Source organism: Colossoma macropomum, unplaced genomic scaffold (genome assembly GCF_904425465.1).
Source record: "Colossoma macropomum unplaced genomic scaffold, Colossoma_macropomum, whole genome shotgun sequence".
NCBI classification, from domain to species: Eukaryota; Metazoa; Chordata; class Actinopteri; order Characiformes; family Serrasalmidae; genus Colossoma; species Colossoma macropomum.
The window spans coordinates 5,875,092-5,898,753 of record NW_023494806.1 but is presented as its reverse complement, the minus strand read 5'-3'; the positions used below and the strand labels follow the sequence as shown (position 1 = coordinate 5,898,753).

Genomic DNA, 23,662 nt, shown 5'->3' with positions numbered 1-23,662 from the left:
ACAGTAATACAAGAAATTATACATATTAATTTAGAATCGTGTAAGAAAATGACAGATCAAATTAAACACCATGAGACGTAGAGTTTTAATTAAATGCTGAGTTAAAAAGATGTGTTTTTAGATGCTTCTCAAAAGTGAGCGCTGAGTTTGACTGTTTAATAAAAGGTGGAATTTAATTCCGCAGTGTAGAAGCAGAATAACCGAGAGTCTCTCCATGTTTTCTGTATTTTACAGAGGGTATTTGTAGAAGGCCACTATCTGCAGATCTTAGGTTACGTGCTGGAACATAAACAGATACTCTCTGTGATGTAAGTGGTGCTTTAAGGTCATTTAGAGCCTTAAAAACTAGTAGCAGGACTTTAAAATCTATGCTGAATGATACGGGTAGCCAGTGCAGTTCTCCTGGTTAGTCTGTCTACAGAGTCTTAAACTTCAGAAGGAATAGAAATGTATAACTGGGTGTCCTCAGCACAGCTATGAACACTTATATTGTTTCCTAATAACATCACCTAGAGGTAGCATGTACAAAGAGGAAAAACAAAGGCCCTAAAACTGAACCTTGAGGGACTCCACAAGAAATGCCAAATATTTTTGATGGATGATTTCCACTTGAAACCATGAACTGTCCATTACCTAAACATGATTTAAACCATTCTAAAACTGTGCCCGAGAGGCCGACCCAGCATTCAAGACGCTGGATTAAAATCTGGTGGTCGACGGTACCAAAAGCTGCACTTAGATCTAATTAAACCAGAATAGAAGGATTCTGTGCGTGAGCACTTGGCCTGAGGTCATTCGTAACATGAACCAAAAGTGGCCCAAATGCAACCTGTATGCGACATCAGTCTGAACAGATCAGCTCCTAAACTGACCCGCATGCGCAAAAGTACAACGCGTCATGTTGCTTCACGTGGCTCATCCAAAGGTAAACAATCACGACTGCCAATGAACGCCAGTCGCCCCTGGAGGTTTCAGCTTCATCTTCACCAGCATCACAGGAAGCCAGCATAAAGCTTCACTTACTGACAGCTGGGCTCATCACCCAGAATACGTAAAAAGGGCGCGGTCACTTCTTTAGGTTTGCATTCTCTGATTTATTAAACTTTGCTGTCAGACGTTTAACTGTTCTTTGACGCTGCAGCCTTGTTCTCCTACAGCCGCGTTTGGCAATGTCTTTCGAAATCTCTTTGAACACGGAGGGGTTTAGATTAGTCTCTTCAAATTTTTGTACAGAAACAGCAGCCTAAATGTTTATGAGGTCTCAGCAGTGCAAAATTATGATGAATGTCGAGTTGGATTGACGTAAAAGTCGTATGAATTCTGATCAGACTGAGCCACATTGCCACAAATCGTGTATCAGATTTCACTACCACATATGAAAGCGTCTCAAATTGGAATTGAAAATGTCAGACACATATGAACAAAAACAAAAGATCGGATTTGGGCCACTACTACTACAGACTACTACCACTACCTCCACTACTACTACTACAACTACTACTACTACCTCTACTACTACTACTACAACTACTATTACTACTACTACTACCTCTACTACTACTACAACCTCTACTACTACTACTATACTACTGCTACTACAACTACTATTACTACTACTACTACTACTACTAACTCTACTAATAATACAACTACTATTACTGCTACTACTAAGTCTACTACTACTACAACTACTACAGCTACTATTACTACTACTACTAACTCTACTACAACTGCAACTACTATTACTACTACTACTACTAACTCTACTACTACAACTACTACAACTACTATTACTACTACTACTAACTCTACTACTACAACTACTACAACTACTATTACTACTACTACTAACTCTACTACAACTGCAACTACTGTTACTACTACTACTACTAACTCTACTACTACAACTACTACAACTACTATTACTACTACTACTAACTCTACTACTACAACTACTACAACTACTATTACTACTACTACTAACTCTACTACAACTACAACTACTATTACTTCTGCTACTAACTCTACTACAGCTACTATTACTACTACTACTAACACTACTACTACTGCAACTACTATTACTACTACTACTAACTCAACTACAACTACTATTATTGCTACTACTACTAACTCAACTACAACTATTACTACTACTACAACTACTATTATTACTGCTACTACTAAGTCTACTGCTACTACTACAACTACTATTACTACTACTACTAACTCAACTACAACTACTACAACTACTATTACTGCTAACTCTACTACTACAACTACTACAACTACTATTACTGCTAACTCTACTACAACTATTACTTCTGCTACTAACACTACTACTACTACAGCTACTATTACTACTACTACTAACTCTACTGCTACTACTGATAAATAATAATAATAACTTGACCAGTAATCTAATACAATGCCTGAACTGATGATGTAATACCTTATTACATAAATGGGTTTTATTACATTTTTGACAAATTGCAACATTTTATTACTTTTTTGGCTTTGTTACATTATTCTAAAGTTGCTACATTATTGTAAAGTTGTTACATTATTGTAAAGTTATTACATTATTGTACTCTACACGTTCCTAGTGGGATTAGAACTCATTACATTATGACAGAACCTTACACATTTGTTCCACTGGGCAGCTGAATATGAAGCTCTTGCATTTTGTCTACATGGCAGCAGTACAGGCTAAACTTGTGGTTCTGGGCGCAAGACCTCATCACAGCAAGTATTTTAAAAACGTAAATTTAGACCACCAGTTAAAGGACCCGTCTCCTACATTATTCTTATATTTCATCTTTTCTCTTGAGGTCCATGTACCGATTGTGTGGTTTCATGTACCAAAAACAGTCATAGTTTATTTTTACATGATCATTTTCCAGCCTCTCTTCATCCCAAAACCTGTAAATTTAAAATGAGCAGTTTTTGCAGTCATGTATGGACTGTGTTTAGTGGGGAGTGATGGGTGTATTTTGAACATTTAATGGTGTTTAAATGTTGCATAAATCCTTTGTTTCAAGAAAAGGGAGGAAATTTTGTTTTTCCAAAATAAGAGCCCTTTAAATCTGCCTTAGTGTATTTGTTCATGACCGAGCCGTAGATACAGTGTCTGAATTAAGAATTTGTCAAATTATTATTAAATGAATCCACTGAAAATGCATGATTGACCACTGTACTTTGGCAAAACTTCACCCATGTTACGCAGGAATGCCAATGTTGTCACAATAAGAGTCCCGTTTAATTGTACTGTTACATTGAAATATTTGTTAAACACCATGTATTTATACAACAACTTCTACTACTACTACTACTACTACTATTATTATTATTATTGATGATAATAATAATGATAATAATGATAATAATATTGATAATAGCTGTTGTCATCACAAGTGCCAGTATTTGTTTTAGTATTTATGCACTTTAAACTCTAAGTAGTGCTGGGAGATATTAAAAATGTAATTAATTTAATGAAATTATTTAATAACACATCTTGCTATCAGAAGACATTTAGATGTGCATTAATAAAATTAACGAACTCATGCTTCCTCTATGATAAAAGAATGTCTTAAAACCCTGATATAGCTTGTTTTGGTTGGTCTGTTTTGTTCCGTTCACGCCTGAAAGAATCCACAATATTGCGAACCAGACAGAAATGACATCTCCCGAAAGGAAAATTTTCTTCAGAAAAAAAATTAATTTACTTCTTTTATACTAAAAATTTGGCCTTGATATGCAATCCATGCACATTTCCCATTTCACAAATGCCTTTTTTTTAATAATCTGAATAGAATATCACCCTGTAGAATAGAAAGAACTTAATTTATTAACTTATTTTATTAATGATTCCATTATTTCACTGCACGTTTTAAATCCCACACCTCACCACTGAGCAGTTATTGTGCGGTGCGGTTTTAAACGCGATAAGCTTCAGTCTCAGTAAATCGACTGCAAAACCAGGTGCGCTGAGCACATATTCCAGTCACATTAAGGAGCGTTTTCTTTTACTGCGGCCCTCTCAGTGAGTGTTTACATGTTAATTGTTAAATTATACTAAAATTTTGAAAAATCAGTGGACTTTCCCTTTAAGGCAGAGGTGGGGAACTTCAGTCCTGGAGGGCCGGATCCCTGCACAGTTTGGTGCTTTCCTGCTCAAGCACCCCTGATTCAACTCTTCAGTTAATTACCAGGTTTGGCTGGAGTTCTAGAGCAGGAACGTCTCCACACTCTGCTGGACTCCGGCCCTCGGTTCTCCAGGTGTTTTGTTTGCTTATTCATTCATTGTAAAACTTTGACTCGTTCTAAAGTGGACTGTGGGCGGTCAGTCCCGCTTCGGGACACCGTCTATTCTCGGCCGTCCTGCTGAGCAGAAATGCAGCTATATATGTTTCAGCGAAGTGCTCACGTGTTCAGGAGAGCACACGTAAAGCGGGTGCTCACGTCCAGAGAGCTTCTCTGACCTGCGTGTCAAACACATGTTTTATTCAGCAACACACACACACACACACACACGCACACAAACGCACACACACACACTCTGCTCACTCACATTCACATATAAATTAGTGATGCAGCAGCTTCTCTGCTGAGAACAGAGAGCGCGTGAGAAACGAGTGCAGTTATACGGAGCAGAAGCAGGTCTGATAACCGTAATCACACGCGCCCTCATCGGTACTGGCCCGACCCGGCCCGGCCCGGCCCTCTCACTCACACAGTAGAGCTTCACATCTGTAATTACTGACCACATCTTACAGAGCAGCACCAACAGCTCAGCGCTTCCTCTCTTTCTTTGTCTTTCTTTTTTGCTTTCTCTGCGTCTGTTTCGTTTATATTTCTCTTTTTCTCTCTTTCTCTCTTTTCTCTGTTTGCCTTCTGTTTCTGTTTCTCTTGCTTGTCTTTTTCTTTCTTTCGCCCCGTCTCTTTTGATCTGCGTCTCTTACTCTATTTTTCTTTCTCTGCCTACTGTTTCTGTTTCTCTCTCTCTCTCCTTCTTTTTCCTTTTCCTCCTTCCCTCTCTTATTCTCTTTCCTCCCTCTTTCCACCATTTTTTTCTTTTTTCACTCCCTCCTTTTTTCTGCTTTTTTTCTTTTTCTTTCACTCCATCTCTCTCTCTGCATCCGTCTTTTTACTTTTCTTCGTCTTTTTTCACCCTGAGCTATCTTGCTTTCTTTCTTTTTCTTTCTTTCTTTGTTTTTTCTTCGTCTTTCAGTCTTTCTCCATAACCACCTCTCTTTTTGTTTTTCTCTCTCCTTCTTTCTCTTATCCTCTTCTCTCTCTGTTTATTTTTTTCTCTCTCTCTCTCTATCGCGATCATACTCTCCATCTCTATAACCCTCTCTCTCCTTCTCTTATTCTTTTTTATTTTTCTTCCTTCTTTCTCTCTCTGTCTTGCTTTCTCGCTCTATCTCTTCCTTTTTCTCTCCTTCTCTCTCTGTTTCTATCTTTCTCAATTCTCTTTTTCTTCTTCTCTCTCCTTCTTTCCCTTCTTCTCTCTCTCTGTTTATTTTTTTATTTTTTTCCTTCTCTCTCTCTATCACTCTCTCCATCTCTACAACTAACTTTCCTTCTCTTATTCTTTTTCTTTTTTCGTCATTCTTTCTCTCGCTTTCTTGCTTTCTTTCTCTCTTCCTTTTTTCCTCCCTCTCTCTTTCTCAATTCTGTTTTCCTCTTCTCTCTCTCTATTTTTTGTCTCTCTCTCTCTCTCTCTCTCTCTCTCTCTCTCTCTCTCCCCTCCACACAACCTGTTGGCACCTTCTTGCATCATGTCTGTATGGGTGGGGTGGGTTGAGTTGAAGGGGGGTCATCTCTGGAGCTCTCTGTGTGTGACTTGCATCGGCTCTTTTTTTTTTTTCCTTTTTCTTTTTTAACGCTCCCTCTATCCCTCGCTTTACTACCACTTTCCTCCACTGAAAACATCATTTCTGCAGTTCTGATTGGTGTTTCGAAATTTGGTCTGAGCCAGTCAGCTCCCAGCAAACCGAGCACGTCACATCAGTCAGCGTTTGAAGTGGAAGAGACGGCGGCAACTGAAGGAAAGAGAGAGAGAGAAACGGGGAGAGAGAGAGAGACAGACAGACACGGGGAGTCAAACAGACGCAGGCATGATGCAACAGCCAGACAATATGCGTCCTTTTCTTGTAGCGTATTGCACCAACCAATCAAGTCCGTCCGAGTGGAGATGATGGATGTTCTGTTACCTTGCAAAAAAACCATGTTTATTTTCGCTCCCCGTCTCTGTGAGGAGTGTTCGATGACCCAAATCATGAGATCTCTCATCCGTATCAAATAGGCCTTCCGTTCAAACGGATGGGTCAGTGACCTCAACTCTTACTCTAATGAAACCTCATCAGAACACAGCAGCAGCTCATCAGACGAAGCGTGTGGTATTTTCTCTCAGTGTTTACTAACCTGCTGTCTAATTAGAACCATTGCTCCACCTGTTTTTCCCCGTTTCTGTATTTTAATAGTTTATATTAATGCTGTTTTCTATCCGGTGTCAACCAGAGGAGGATGGGTTCCCCTTTTGAGTCTTGGTTCCTCCCAAGGTTTCTTCCTCTTGCTCTTAGGGGGTTTTTCCTTGCCACTGGCGACGCTCATGGGGGCTTGGACGCAAAAAAAAAAGTACTGTATAAATAAACTTGACTTGACTTGACCTGCTGGTGTTAGTGTTAAAAAAAAAAAAGGCATCATTTTCACCCATCCACAAAATGCAGTTGATCAGCCGAGACCTATTTGGTGTCTGACATTAGCTTTTTTTAGTTTTACACTCTTTTTAAAACAGGGGTGTCAAACTCAACCACTAAATTAAAAAACTATAACTGGCCGTTATTCATTCAGAACTAGGCATAGGCATTGAATACTTGAACGATTCAAAAATCATTTTAATCAAAAACAATTGTTTTATGTAAAACAATAGGCTACATTATCTACAGATTAACCGCTAAACCTCTTTAAATGTCTCCAATGTACAGTAGGTTCTTTAAAACTGACCGTCCGTCTGAGCTGCACACCTGGCCTCCTTTTTGTTTTGTTTTTGTGGTGCAGTCCTATAGATCGTTGTTGGGGAGGGACTGGGAGCACACATTACATTGCAGTGTATGCTGGGAACTGTAGTGCGGCTCATGGTGAAACTGGCTAATATTTATAGAAAATTGAAACAATTTTGCGGGCCGAATAGGATTGTGCCACGGGCCTGACTTGGTCCATGGGCTTTGTGTTTGACACATGGGCTTTAAAACAAGGCTCTAATAGAAGAACCATGCTTCAGAAAGAGATCTGTGAGTGCGAAGAACATTTCAGAGGTTCACATAATGTAGAGTTTCTTTACCAGTTTTTTTCCTTGAGGCTTTGCATTAAAGGCGAACTACACTGATTTTTCAACACTCCTTGCAAAATGAAATGGTTAAGATGTAAACAGAGTCATTCAGAGTGGTTTGGTGTGAAATGCTCTGTTCTAGAGAAACTTACCGAGTCAAGATTGTTCCCAGTGGTGGTGATAGGAACCAGACGTCTAAAGAGTTAAACTCCCTCACAGAAAGTTATTACATTACGAATATGATGTCTGACATGACGTTTTTGCCTAAAAACACTTGAAGACACTTGAAAGTTCACTGGTGGTTTTGGAAAATAAATAAAATGGTTATACTTGTGTTGCAAACATGCGTGACCTCCTGGTTCCCATCATAACCAGTGTAAAGAAAGAGCAAGTTTCTGTATAATGCACTATTTCTTATAAATCTAATCTGAATGAATTTGTTAACATCTCAGTGATGGAATTATGCAGAAATTTTGAAAATTTTGTGGAATTTCTTCTTAAGTGGGGATTCTTTTAAAGTTTAAAAAGGTTTTTCACGCTTACATTAATCACAGCCTGAGTGTCTAAACCTGGATTAATCATAGGGTATCTAATCTGGATTAATCACAGAATGAGGATCTAAACCTGGATTAATCACAGTCTGACTTTCCAAACCTGGATTAATCACAGCCTGAGGACCTAAACCTTAATTAATCACAGTCTCAGTATCTAAACCTGGATTGATCACAGTCTGAGTATCTAAACCTGGATTAATAACAGTCTGACTATCTAAACCTGGATTAATCACAGCTCGAATATATAACCTGGATTAATCACAGCTCGAATATATAACCTGTATTAATCACAGCCTGAGTATCTAAACTTGGATTAATCACAGCTCGAATATATAACCTGTGTTAATCACAGCCTGAGTATCTAAACTTGGATTAATCATATTCTGAGTATTTAAACCTGGATTAATCACAACGAGTGTCTAAACCTGGATTAATCACAGAATGAGTATCTAGACCTGGATTAATCACAATCTGACTGTCTAAACCCGGATTAATCACAGAGTATCTAATCTGGATTAATCACAGTCTGAGTATCCGAACCTGGATTAATCACAATTTGAGTATCCAAACCTGGATTAATCACAGTCTGAGTATCTAAACCTGGGATAATCACATCCTGAGGATCTAAACCTGGATTATGATCACAATGCCTCCTGGGTGTGTTTACATCTGGCGCCTGTTGATGCAAAATGTAAACAGGCCATTATTTATAAATGTGGTTCTTTGACCAAAAGTGGTTCTGTTTTGTTCCAAAGAACCCTTTTTGCTGTTCTTTATGTTTAAGGGTTTGCAAACCTAATGTAATGGCTAATAACAATACAACAAAACGTAGAATCAGGGGGTCATTTAGTGGGACAGTGCTGTTTTTCTCCCATAAATGAATAACGTAATTCATCGATAAAAACCTAGCAAAATATTCAGTTGTTGCAAACTCATTCATGTGAAGTGGATGGTGGGTTTAACAACACTGAGGAATTATTCATAGAATTACGTGCGCATGTCGGCGCTATTTATTTATAATTTATTATTTATTTATTTATTTTGGCTGGTTTATGTGTCATATGTCTTCTGACTCAGTGAGCAGAGGTACCTGCAGCTGTGTGTGTGTGTGTGTGTGTGTGTGTGTGTGTGTGTGTGTGTGTGTGTGTGTGTGTGTGTGTGTGCGCGTGTCAGAGCTCGTGTGTGTGCGTCACGATGAGCAATACACGCTCTGTTCACTTGACTCAATAAACCCCCTCAAATGTGACACGGTTTTCCTGAATAAACCGTCACGATTCTCGCAGACAGACACTGACATTCCCTCAGGAGGTGACCTGTTGGTTCTCAGAAATATGTTTAGTTGGTGCTACGGTCGTTCTGCCTCATAATACAGGCACTCTTTAAAAACAAAAAAGGTGGGAGGGCATTGAAGAACCAGTTTTAGAACCCTTTAGGCAGTAGTTCAGTAATGAACCCAGCTGTAAACCCGTTCTAATTTAGACCGATAGTCTGTTAAGTCTGCCTTGGTGAATTCATTCCTTAGGAAGTTGAGAAATTAATGGAGTTACCAAACAAATCCATTGAGAACGCTCTATTTCACAACACTTCACTCGCGGTAACTTCACTCACATTCAGCAGGAGCACCAAAGCTATCACAATAAGTCCCATATAATTCTACAGTTCAATATAAGTTTACTTGATTTAACTAAACACTAAAATATTTAATAAACGCTATGTGTCTATTATTATTAATATTAGTAGTAGTGGTGGTGGTGGTGGTGAGGATGGATGGATGGATAGATAGATAGAATAAAAACAGACAAAGTAGGCAGAAATAAAAAAAATTGATTTAAACTTTAAATTTACTTTAAATTAAGTAAACTAGAGAGAGATTGTGTGAGAGAGTAGGAATAAAGTATATCTATTGCATATCTGCAACGCATTTAAGACATATTTATTCTATTTACGTGAGAGCAGGTATTGTATTAAACCTGGATTAATCACAGAATGAGTATATAACCTGGATTAATCACACCCTGAGTATATAACCTGGATTAATCACAGCCTGAGTATATAACCTGGATTAATCACACCCTGAGTATATAACCTGGATTAATCACATCCTGAGTATATAACATGGATTAATCACAGCCTGAGTATATAACCTGGTTTATTCACACCCTGAGTATATAACCTGGATTAGTCACACCCTGAGTATATAACCTGGATTAATCACATCCTGAGTATATAACCTGGATTAATCACATCCTGAGTATATACCCTGGATTAATCACACCCTGAGTATATAACCTGGATTAATCACATCCTGAGTATATAACCTGGATTAATCACACCCTGAGTATATAACCTGGATTAATCACACCCTGAGTATATAACCTGGATTAATCACATCCTGAGTATATAACCTGGATTATTCACATCCTGAGTATATACCCTGGATTAATCACACCCTGAGTATATAACCTGGATTAATCACAGCCTGAGTATATAACCTGGTTTATTCACACCCTGAGTATATAACCTGGATTAATCACACCCTGAGTATATAACCTGGATTAATCACAGCCTGAGTACATAACCTGGATTAATCACACCCTGAGTATATAACCTGGATTAATCACACCCTGAGTACATAACCTGGATTAATCACACCCTGAGTATATAACCTGGATTAATCACACCCTGAGTACATAACCTGGATTATTCACATCCTGAGTATATAACCTGGATTAACCACAGTCTGAGTATCTAATTGAGTATCTGAGCCTTTACATGACAGCAGGTGTTGCACTATGTGGTATGAGGTAGTTACAACACAGTGAGTATAAACATAACTAGGGCTAGCAGTATTTACTAGCAGTAGCAGGAGTAGCAGTATTCACAGTGTAAGGTGTGCAGTGAGAGCGGCATTACAGTAGCAGGTTATGATATAATACGCAGTGTGTATTAATACGAGTGGAGATATAGTGATGTGACTCAGCAGTTGTAATTGTGGTTCGTGGTGACTGAAGATTTGCTAAAAAACAGTTATTAAAATCTACATGAGTGTAGTAAAAATATGTGTACTAAAAATAAAAATTCATACTTTGGGGAAAAAATATATTTTACACTTTTTTCAACCATCCCACCTTCGAGAAGACCCCTTGGCTACAGGCCCACATTTACAGTTTGAGACCCCTGATTTAAAAGATTCCTCATACTCACAGATCTCTTTCAAATGTGATGTAGGGAACCAAAAGTGGCTTTTCTGAGGCATTGCTCGAAGAAACCTTTGACTTTGTTTTGTTTTTTTTGCAAAGCTGTCTGTGTGTCTCTGTCTGTGTGTCTGTGTCTCTGTCTGTGTGTATGTGTCTCTGTCTGTGTGACTGTGTCTCTGCGTCACTGTCTGTGCGTCTCCGTCTGTTTGTCTCTGTCTGTGTCTCTGTCTGTGTGACTGTGTCTCTGTCTGTGTGACTGTGTCTCTGTCTGTGTGTCTCTGTCTGTGTGTCTCTGTCTCTTTCTGCGTGTCACTGTCTGTGTCTCTGTCTGTGTGTCTGTGTCTCTGTCTGTGTGACTGTGTCTCTGTCTGCGTGTCACTGTCTGTGTGTATGTGTCTCCGTCTGCGTATCTCTGTCTGTGTCCCTGTCTGTGTGACTGTGTCTCTGTCTGTGTGTCCCTGTCTGTGTGACTGTGTCTCTGTGTGACTGTGTCTCTGTCTGCGTGTCCCTGTCTGTGTGTATGTCTCTGTCTGTGTGTCTCCATCTGTGTGTCTCCGTCTGTGTGTCTCCGTCTGCGTGTCTCTGTCTCTGTGTCCCTGTCTGTGTGACTGTGTCTCTGTGTGACTGTGTCTCTGTCTGTGTGTATGTGTCTCTGTCTGCGTGTCTCTGTCTGCGTGTCTCTGTCTGCGTGTCTGTCTACTAAACTAGAAGAGCAGAAATTGGCCTTTTGGATACTGAGGTTAAGGTTAATGTTAAGTTTAGGTGTAGGTGTCGTATTACTTGGCTACAGTAAAACTAAAATCAGTAGAAATCAGTGGAAGTCCTCTCAGTTAGGCGTGTGGGTGTGTGTTTCACATTTAATGATCAAGGTGAGGAACTTACCTGGATGTCTTCTGAGGAATTTCCCCATTAGCATTTTATTTCACCTCCAGTATTACTGTATATCAGTATTGCTAGAACTTGTTTGAAATTCAGCAGAAATTAAGCAAAGTTTTCTTTCATTTACTTACTGTAAATATTTGTTCATCGTTCTTCTTCTGACAGCTGAAGATGAGACAGAGCAGTATATTGTTCAATCGGGAGGTTTGGAGTTTGATGTAGTGTGTAAACTTTATTATATATATGTTGTGTTGTGTGTGTGTGTGTGTGTGTGTGTGTGTGTGTGTATGTATATGTGTGTGTGTGTGTGTGTATATATATATATATATATATATATATATATATACACACACACACACATACATACACACACACACACACACACACACACACAAACAAAACCAAAAAAGTATCTCCATTTTTGTCATTTTCCAGTTTTTGACATTATTTGATAAAAAACGTGTTTCCCCTTACATTGTATGTAAATTTAATGATCGGTTCAGCCTACATCAGTTAAGCTGGGTTTATAGCCCAGACTGCTTTTTAAGTGAGGCACAATACAGGACAGTCAGAATAGAGCTAAGTGGCATCTAGCAGTCTTAAAGGCACAGTAACAAAAGCATCCTGTTTAATTCTAAAGGATGCAGGGAGCTTCGAAAGTGGTCGTGTAAAACTAATGACTTTTTTTGTTCCATAAAACCACATAAATGTCGTATGTGGACTAAAAATAAAAAATACAAGGAGATTACAGGTGGGATATGGGTTTAAACATGGTAGTATTGACTGACACCTTATTGGTTTGGTCAGGACGCTGGAAGTGAAGCGCTTACATGATGTCACCTGCCTGTAACTCTGTGTGCAGTGTCTACAGCTCCTCTGTTGTAGCTCCCGCCCGGTCTAAATCAAGCTGAAGGTCAGAATGAACACTGGTGCTGATTTGTCGTTTGTTCTGTTTCTTAATCGGTGATCAAAATTGTAACTTCAAGATTTAAGAGTATTTAAGAGTAAAAGTGTGTATGTATATATATTCAGAAGAAAACCTCGTGTCTCCTGCTTTACTTTTAATGTAAGACAATGGAACCAGACTTTTTTCCAAGTCATTTTGGGTCGTTTCTTTTGGTCTGTTCATCATGAAATTTACACGCACTGTAAAGGGTAACAGGCATTTTCACATTATGTCAAAAACTGAAAAACGACAAAAATGGAGATACATAGTTTTCTTCCGACAGCAGCGATATAGATAGATATATATATATATATATATATATATATATATATATATATATATATATATATATATATATATATATATATATATATATATATATATACACATATATATCAGTATTTGTACCATGCACATAATGTGCATATGTAGTGTAAAAATATACAGAAATATAGAGGAGGTGATTGAAAAGTCTGAGACCCCTAATGAAAAAGCTTCTATTTTGCATTGTATTCTAATTTAATGCAACGATCTTCATTGTAAAGTATAATATCAGTAAACAGGTTGTGTAATAAGTAGAATTTTTGAAATATTTACCTGAATTTTAGAATTCTTAGTATCTGGTGTGTCCCTCTTGAGCTTTAATGACCATGTGCACTCGAGCTGGAATATGTATGCTGTATATCCATGTTGGTTGTTTTTTTTTCAACCAATATATTTGGAAAAAACAGATATTTCCTACATACTGCGTTGGAAAGTGAGCATTGCTGTGCGGTGGAAACAGCTTTATTTTGTTCTGCTGATTTCTTAAAAAGGTTTTAGAAAGAAAAATAGTTTTTGTTTTTTTTTTTTTAAATTGTGCAGCAACCCTGAAATAGAAATTGTGCACTAAAATTTGCAGAAGAATTCCATATTTAAGTATGTAGAAGATGTCTTAAGTTTTTTTTTTTTTCTTAAGAAAATAAAAAAAACGTCATTTGACTGGGGGTGTTCAAACTTTTCAAGCATATATAACTCTGTGTATCTATAAAAATAGAAGAAGTATATTAATGGGCCAAAAAGTGGACAAAAGTATTCAAACAGTGGTAGCCGGCCTGGTGAAGCCTGAATTTTGCTCATGCTTTTATTCATTTTAATATAAAACAGTATATGAAACAATGTCAACGTGCTCGATTCACTGATCTTAAAGCAGAATTTTTTTCGTGATGTGTTTTTAGAGGTGTAACGATTGTTCCAATAAAATATAGTAGTAGATTCAGTACATTTTTTTCGATACAGCAAAAATAAGCAGAGACTGAAATATGTGAAAATATATTGCTGTTTGCATTTTGAGTTCATTTGAACATTCAACATTTTAAAAGTACAAAGTTTGAAATAAAAATTGTGCCTTATAGTATCTCAGCTAGCGCTCTAGCTGCAAGCTAATATTCTAGATGTGACACAGCTATGAAATGCATTACGATACGATATGATGTGCTGAGATATGATACAGTACGCCGTGTCGTATAGTTACATCTCTAATATTTCTTTGTGTTCTTGTTGGTCTCAGGTACATCAGATAAATGCCGGCGCTGGCGGAAGAGGGTGAGCAGCGGGTGGTCTCCAGACATTCAGTCTAGCTCAACATGCCCTCGTCCACGCGGAAAGGAGCGCTGAAGGACCCTGAGCTCTCCAGCCTCTTCTTCAAAGATGACCCAGAAGAAGTCTTCTGTGACCTCCATGAGATCGGCCATGGGAGCTTCGGCGCGGTTTACTTCGTGAGTGCTCGTCTAAAACACACTTTCTCAGATTGAATTTTAGCCACAGAGACGGCAGAACAAGAACAAATTATCTGGAATATGATGTCAATAAATGGATGTTTTTTATTTGCGTACTTTTTGTTTTTTACTTTTCTGCATATATGATAGGTTGTAGGATGATATGATATTGTTTTCAAATCATTCAGGATCATAAATGCATTTTCTAATGCTTATTTTTAAGAACCCTGAAGAAAACAAATGCTTATTCTGGTGTTTAATAAGAATTCCGTCAACATTTCTGCATAATTTAGGTGGAGAGATTAAACAGTTAAATGTGAAATTGTTCATTTACATTTACGGCATTTGGCAGAAGCTGTTACCCAGAGCGAGTTACAATTTTAAGTTTTTTTACACAGGTAGGCAAAAGTAGTGTTAGGAGTCTTGCCCAAGGACTCTTATTGGTAAAAATCTGAAAACAATCTTTCTTTGGGGAACATTTAGCCCTAGAACCGGGGTGTCAAACTCAACCACTGAAGCGGCCATATTAAAAAGTCCACATTTAAATCTTTTAAAAAAATAAGTCTTTTAAACCTACCTGTTTGCTTCAACTAGACAACTGGCATCTATTTTTTTGCTGTAAGTTCATTAAGACTTGGGCTCAGTTTCTAAGCTGACGTTAAGTGTTTATACTGACTGAACTGCAGCTGAAACGCAGCTAGTGTGTTTGATGATATGACTGGTGTGGAATTGTGTAGAATTGAGGTGTAACCGCTGTCCCATAGACTGTTGTTGGGGTAGGAGAGTCAGAGCGCACATGATGTTGCAGTGCATGCTGGGGACTGTAGTGCAGCGCTTTGTGAAACGGGCTAATATTAACAGAAAATTAAAATACTTGTGCTGGCCAGATAGGATTGCACTGTGGGCCTGGTCTGGCCTGCGGGCCTTTTGTTTGACACATGGGCCTTAGAGCACTCTGCGTGAATCTGTCTGGATGGATTTTCAAAAGTACATTTTACTACAGCTGAAAAAAATCACATTGCATTTCACATCCAACACGTTTACATCTCAGCCATGTAATTATGCAGAAATGTTGAAAAATTAATAGAATTTCCATCTAATATATAGACTGTGTATATATATATATATATATATGTGAAAGCATGTATTCATTGTGCATTAAAATGTATATGAAAGTCATATTTTTATACAACAAATAAAATATTTTTTATGAAATTAATTGCATTGCTAGCTGGCTAGCTGGCCCTGACATCTAGTGAGAGCAACAGTGGCTACATGTTCGAACTAATGAGTGTAACAATATGGCAAAAATATAATACACTATTTAAACATTTCTACAATACTGTGTATATGTATATATATATATATATATATATATATATATATGTGTGTGTGTGTGTGTGTGTATATATATATATGTATATATATATATATATATGTATATATATATATATACATATATATATATATATATATATATATATATATATATATATATATATATATATGTGTGTGTGTGTGTGTGTGTGTGTGTGTGTGTGTGTGTGTGTGTATGTATATATATATATATATATCACAAGACTTTTTATAAGTAAGTCAGAACACAAAAAATGGCACATCAGCACCACATTCCAACAATACTGTCAAACGCTATAGAGGTACAGAGTCTTACATAGTAAACCCAGTTACAGGACTGATTATGCTGTCTTTTATAATGACCCGTACAGTTGGTCAGCGTTCTTTAAGTGCTGACATTATCCACAATATACTCACAAAACTGTATTGTAATGAAATTTATTATGATGAAATATTATATTATTACCCACCTCTAATATATTGTGTATAAATAGTATATATTATATATGGATCATTGTACTGAATTTGTTCAAAGTCAGAGTTAAAAACACATTTTGAACTAAATTAACTAACAATTTATTTTGTCATCACACTGATTCAGTTGTGACTGTTTTGGTCGTGACAGTTTTAGCTAACAGTACATGATTAGCAAACACAGCTTTGGACAGTTATACTCACACGAGATCATAATAATTTTATTAAAACACAAAAAAATGAATTAATTGCCAAAAATGTGTGTTGTGTGATTTTCAGACTTTCAGATTTTTTTTTTAAACAAAATTGTTAATTATTATTTACAAAATTAACTCGATAAATGAACGATAAATCTTTCAAACTCACTTTAAAAGAAATCAAAAATATCTTTAAAAACAACCATGTATATTGTTTTGTTGTTGTTGTTGTTGTTGTTGTTGTTGTTGTTGTTGTTGTTAGGACAGATGTCGATCCCTGTTTAACCCTTAGACATTGATATTACAGTTGTTGTCGTTTTGTGATTCTAGTAAATGTTACTGCATGTTTATTACATTGTAATTACACAATGAGTCACAGATTTACACTACCCTCTAAAGATTTGGACTCACTTGTCATAATCTGTTATTTTATATATAATGCAAGCGTTTAATTTTTAAGAGTTTAAATTTAGGGCGAAGGATAGAAAATGCCCTGTAAATGACAACGTTGTATATATTTAGCTTATCACTATTTTTATGAATGACTTTGTTTTAAAAACCTTATTTTTTGAAGTAGCTTTTACTGTGTGACTGCAGTTTGAACCACTGCACCACTCCAATGACTGTAGCCTCTCGATCTCGTTCATACAGCTCATGGATTCTTTTAGAGTGGAGGCTCTCGAGGAAAACTGGACATTTACGCTTTTGTTAGTTTGCTGCTTGTTGATTTATCCTTTAAAGCTGTATTTGAGTGGGATGGCTACAGTCATGGATCCTATCATAGCAACACACAGCGCGCTGCAGCTGGGTCTCAGCCTGCACTGCAGTGGATGGTCAAATTAGGAAAAATGCCTAAACAGCATTAAAACATTAGTGGCATAATAATATGTGTTATTTTTGACAGCACTAATAAATACATAAATAAATATCGTAAAGTGAATCTAATCTTTTCCCCGTAGTCACAAGTGCACCACTAGTTGTAGCACGCTTTGAAAGGTTTACTGCAATAATCCTGAGTTTGTTGAAATCCTGGAGCAGTGGGCGCTTTTCTCTGTGTGGGTGAAGTCACTTATTTCTGATGCGGTGGAGTTTCTTTAGAGGACGAAGGCAGGACACAGTTTAAGCACATTCAGTCCAAAAATAGCTTTTAATACCGAAGCTCAGTCGTTTAGCTTTTCTGTCTTGCTCTCCTCCATCCCTGCTAAACTGGCAGCTTTACATTCTGCCTCCCTCTGAACGTACGGCCACAGCGCGCTGGAGCCTCCTGACAACTTCTCCTGCTTTTTCTTAATCTGGGGAACTAATAATGCAAAGCCTTTGATTAGAAAATCTGTGGCGGGTCTAAAATCTGCATCGCAAATCCCCTCATAACACTCTCTCACACACACACACACACACACACACACACACATACGCACGCATGCATGCACTCCAGATGTAGAGCCAGACTCAGGCTGCTTTTAGGACAGATGTTGATCCCTGTTTTAACCCTTAGAAATTGATATTACAGTTGTTATCATTTTGCAATTCTAGTAAGTGTTATTACACATTTATCACATTGTAATTATGTAATGAGTCACATTAGTTTTACACCATAGTTTAAAAGTTTGGAGTCACTTGTAATAATCTGTTATTTTATATACAGTTATAGGTTTCAATTTGTAGTACAGTATGGATTTCTATAATATAAACTTAACATTATGCTAATGTTATTATTATTTGTTATAGACATTTTGTAATTATCTGTTTACAAACATTTTGTTACCTTTTTTGTCAGGTGCCATTTATTCTGGATATTACTAGAACTACAGTCTTGGTGCATTTGTTTTATTATATTTTCGACTGATTTGAAACCGCCGGAGGACTGAAATATTAGCATAAATTAATAAACCAAATTGGTTTTATATCACTGTAAACATTGATTCCAAACTTGTAGATTCTGCATTGACAGGATCGAGTCTGCACTTCCGGTTCCACCTTTTTATGTCAAAATTGACAAAAACATGATGAAAATGTAGAAGATATTTTTTTTCTTTGCACAAAACAAGACTGTACACACAAAAAACTTTGCGTCGAATTCAAATTATGACGAAATATCTTGTATTTACCACCACAAATGTGGTATGGATTGAAGGTTTACAGGCCACACTTTGAGCAGAATTCCTGTGCTTCAAAAATTACAGCAAGCTTTTGTTATCGTCTGCGATGACTGCGTCGTCTAGAGGGTTAAATCTGGAGGCAGATGGCTCCATGGTGCTGTGAGAGAGACAGATACTGGATTATTGTACGGTCAGCACAGGCTGTTCAAGAACAGAAGGAAACAGCGTTGCAACATGACCGCACACGTGCTTAGGTATGACCAGTGTTCTCTGAGACTAGAACCAGTAGCCACAGATCACAGGCAGAAACAGCGTAGTGATCTATGGTGATTTTGGCTGTACTTTAAGCTGCTGGTTGAGGCTGAGGTGAAAGCCACAGGAAGTGACATCACTGCCGTAGCGCTCTCTATCCGGCGTATGAGTCAGTTCTTACTGTGTTGTTGGGTAAATGGTGTTAAGAGTGCTGTTAAAAAATCAAATTTTACTTTGGCTTTTGTAATGAACACGTGTTTGTGTGTGTATATACATATATATATATACACACACACACACACACACACACACATATATATATTTATATATACATAGAAATATACATAGAAATATCGCTGTTGTGAGAAGAAAACCTCGCAGCTTCAAAACAGTAACTTTACAGGAGAAGGAAAAAACCTACTTTACTGTGTAAAGAACAACAGGTCTTTTCAAATTATCTCAAAAACTGAAAAACGAAAACAAAAGAGAAATACAAGGTTTCCTTCTGACAGCAGCGCTATATATGTTTATATATATATATATATATATATATATATATATATATATATATATATGTATGTATGTGTGTATATATATATATATATATGTGTGTGTGTGTGTGTTTTGATTAAACTGTCAGTTTTAATTGCTTGTAAGTGAATGATTGTGTTTGCAGTCTGGTGGATAGTTCATATAGCTGTAGGCAAGTTCTGAGAGCAGAACTTATCACACATACATTAGAAAAGAAATCACCATTCCTAGAGGCGAATAGCTTTGTTTTCCTTCAGCTACAGCCTCTGGCATTTCCTACCTGTGAAAGGAGCCAACTGTTCTATGACAAGGCATTGTACTGAAATTATGCAGTGTAATTTTGTGTTTCTCCTCTTGTTTGTTTTTTATTGCAGCATATGAAAAAGGCTGTTTATTTTCCGTTTGCAGTAATTATTGACATTTTAGTTTAGTTTCACTCACTTATTCCGATTAATTAACTGAAATTAGCGCCCATCTGAAAGTGTTTGCCTGGTCTTTTTAGGTCACACTCGTCTTCCTATACTCGTCTTCGATACTTCGTATTGAATGCTGTCAGTGAATCAAGGCTACATGATTCGCCAGTTAGATGTTTATGAAGCACTAATAAAATACTTCTCTTGTTCTTTTCTTTTTTTTGACCCAGGCCCGAAACTCCTACTCCAACGAGGTGGTGGCCATTAAGAAGATGTCCTATAATGGCAAGCAGACCACGGAGGTAGGAACCAGAAAACCACAGTTCTACTCTGAAATTTGACATTTTCAGACTCAGGTTTTTAAACCATTAAAAACACATAAGACGTCATCAGGAGATCGCGAGTTCGATCCCTGGTGATGCTACAGCCGTCTGTGGCCGGGAGTCCAAGAGAGCACACTTGGCCTCGCTCTCTCTGGGTGGGTAGGATGGCCCCGCCTCTCCCCCAATCACTCAGCACGATGCTAGTCAGCTCAGGCGTCTGTTAGCTGACGTAACACAGAACTGGTGGTTGGCGCTTTCCTCCGAGCGCGTTCAGCTGTCCAGTGACGTTGCGCTGAGTAAGCCTGTTCAAGCCTTTGCCCCCCTAGCGCTGGTAGTATCGTCTGATCGGGGGAGTCCTAACTAACAGGTGGAACTGGAGACGACAAACTTTGGAAGAAAATTGGGGGAAAATACCGAAAAAACAAAATTACTTATGACTTTTTAGTGCAAAGCAGCTTTGTGAAAATTCATTGGGTATGTTTAGCTTTAGTTTTCTTTTCCAAGCTATTGTTAAAAGCACATATTAAAAAACCTTTGGCCCAAGTGATGACGCGTGCTGACATCCCAACAAGAGGATACAAGGCATTTTGGCATTATTCCCAAGAGTAGAACTTTAGGAAAATAGCAGAACTGTGCTTTCTGTGTTACATAGGAAGTTAATACAAACCAACAATGGAAACAGGTTTATTTGTATTAAACACACTAAAAAGTGGTGTCCTCAGACTTTTGACGGGCAGTGTAGGATGGACTAGAATGGTTTTAAAGAAATTTCCCTGATAAAAAATAAAATAATGGATTAAATTGTGCAGATTTAAAGTGTGACAACTCTTTTGTCAGACGTTATCCTTAAAACGGAGTGGTCTTAGTCTGAGTAGTATGTGGTCTGTTATTAAAGATATAATAATAATGTTATGTAAAAAAAGCAGTACTGTATTGTTGCATTCTGTCCTATTGTAAAGAAACAGTACCTAAAATACAAGTCGCTATCTGTTAGCTATCGTTTACCCTCTACATATCAATTACCGTTATGCAAATGAGGTTATGCTAATTGGTGCCTGTCAACTTTTATCATTCATTAAAACATGTAGTTGAGCAGAAAGCAGGAAGGTCAGATTTGTTTGTAATTATCTGTCCTGCTGTGTGTTTGTAAGTGGTGCTCATGCTGGTTTGTGTTGTGTCTCTTTGCAGAAGTGGCAGGACATCATTAAGGAGGTTAAGTTTTTGGAACAGCTGAGACACCCGAACACCATCGAGTACAAAGGCTGCTACCTGAAGGACAACACTGCCTGGGTGTGTATCTCTAATGCGGCTCGGCCAGAAAGAAACGGCGGGGGGGTGCTGTTCTGATTGGCCAGTAGAGCACAGCAGAGTAGAAAGGCTCACAAATGTCATAAATGGATAAGTGGATAAAAATGCAAAACAAAAATGCAGTAGAAATGTAGAATATGGTCACTTTAAAAGCTGAGGTTGACATTTGTCCTTCGCTTCTCTTTCAGCTGGTCATGGAATACTGTTTAGGCTCAGCCTCTGATTTGTTAGAAGGTGAGTATACATGTGCAGCACTGCACACACACATACATTACAGTTTGTTTGCTACACCTTTATAAGTTTGTAAGTTATAAGATATATAACATTTTGCAAGGTATAGAACAAACGGTAACACTTTCTATGAACGTTTATAAGCGTCTATAAACACATTTATAACATGTTATAATGCATTCATTTCATAATGCATATTTTTTTTAAATGAATTACACTGAATTACACTTTATAGCCATGTTTATTATATGTTATATATATGAATTGTTAATATAATGCATTATAAGTAGTGTTAATAATATGTTATAGTTTCAGTGCCAAAGAAGTCAGTCCCAGCTTGGAGAGCGTAAAGGAAAGACAAATACAAAGTTTATTTACGCCCTGGGATTTCCAGTGTTTTATTAGAGCGTAAAATCACTGTGGAGTGAAGGCCTGGGGAGGGAGAGGCGAGATAGTAGAGTGCTGTCATTGTAGTTTGTTCCCTCACTGGTTCTAACGTCAAGCACTAGAACCTTTCACTCTGTAACATCCCTACACTACAGTGCAGTAATGCTGATTTCTGCTAGCATTCTATTGGATATGCAGTGTTAAGTTAGTGCCAAGCTAACGGTGGTGTACATTACCTTTCCCACATTGGGTAAAACACTGATGGCAGCACTAGTTTAAACTCTGACATTTGAAGCCTGTAATGTGCTTTATTATGTATGTTTTAGTGTTTCAGTAAATTCTTCAGTAAATACTTCAACTTGAAGCCTCACCCATAACACTGGAGGAGGCTTTAGTACAGTACGCTTCACTTTACTTAGAGCGGACAAATACAACTTATGAGCTCTTATAATTTGTTATGAACAGGACTTATAATGCATTATGTTAACAATTCGTAATGCATAATAAGCATGGCTATTACATGTAATGCATTTTTATAAATATTTATAGCCATATTTATGATGCCTTATTAATGCATTGTAACCTGTTAGGAATGTGTTTATAGATGCTTACAAACGTGACAGTGTTATCGAACAAATAACTGCCGACTTATAGAGGCTGATACAAAGTGTCACAACGAGAGAGCTGCATGGGACTGAAGTGCCACCTTAACCGTCCCAAACATTTGTAGCACCGTCCTCACTCTCTACCCATCACTGTAGAAATATGTGCTCATACTTCATATTCTTGGTCGCCTGTGCATGATCAACAGATACGCAAGTTATTAACATTGTTCTGGTGGTACTTGGTTGATTATCAACACAGTTACGGTAAGGATTAGGTTTAGGTGTAGGTGTAGATTTTGGCCCAATCCCATTTCTTATTTTTACCCCTACCCCTTGTTTTCAAGGGTCACCTTGCCCCTTGGAACTGAGTTACAAGGGTTAGTGGTTGAAATCTTCTCCAACGGAATGGGACCCTCAAATAAAGAAGAAAAACACTTTGTTACTGCTATGCCCTTTGCCATGCAGCTCCACAGTTACTCTCTCCAGTCTCCCCTGTAGCCCCTCCCCCTCCCCAACCTAGGCTGCGTTTACACAGCAGGTAAAAGTGGCCCAAATCTGATTTTCTCACCAAATCCGATTATTTTGTTTGGCTGTTCACATTATCTTTTAAATGTGATCTGTATGCGACATCAGTCTGAACAGATCAGCTCCTAAACCGACCCGCATGCGCAAAAGAACAGTGTTTTACGTGGCGGCTCGTCCAGAGGTAAACAATCGTGACGGCCAGTGAACGCCAGTCACTCCCGCAGCTTTCAGTTTCGTCTTCGCCAGCATCACAGGAGCGAGTATAAAGTTCTAGTCGTTGACAGCTGGACTCATC

The 23,662-nt window shown here is 37.8% G+C and overlaps 1 protein-coding gene across 2 annotated transcripts in view; it reads left to right on the top strand.

Moving 5' to 3' along the window:
• Positions 1-23,662, top strand: part of taok3a (TAO kinase 3a) — a 138,431-nt gene that overhangs the window by 57,031 nt on the left and 57,738 nt on the right. For both annotated transcript variants that reach the window (XM_036598865.1, XM_036598864.1), the window contains exons 3-6: positions 14,459-14,666; positions 20,219-20,290; positions 21,500-21,601; positions 21,808-21,853. In XM_036598865.1, coding sequence (XP_036454758.1) covers positions 14,535-14,666; positions 20,219-20,290; positions 21,500-21,601; positions 21,808-21,853 — 352 coding nt within the window. In that variant the 5' untranslated portion in view covers positions 14,459-14,534. The remainder of the gene's footprint in view (positions 1-14,458; positions 14,667-20,218; positions 20,291-21,499; positions 21,602-21,807; positions 21,854-23,662) is intronic.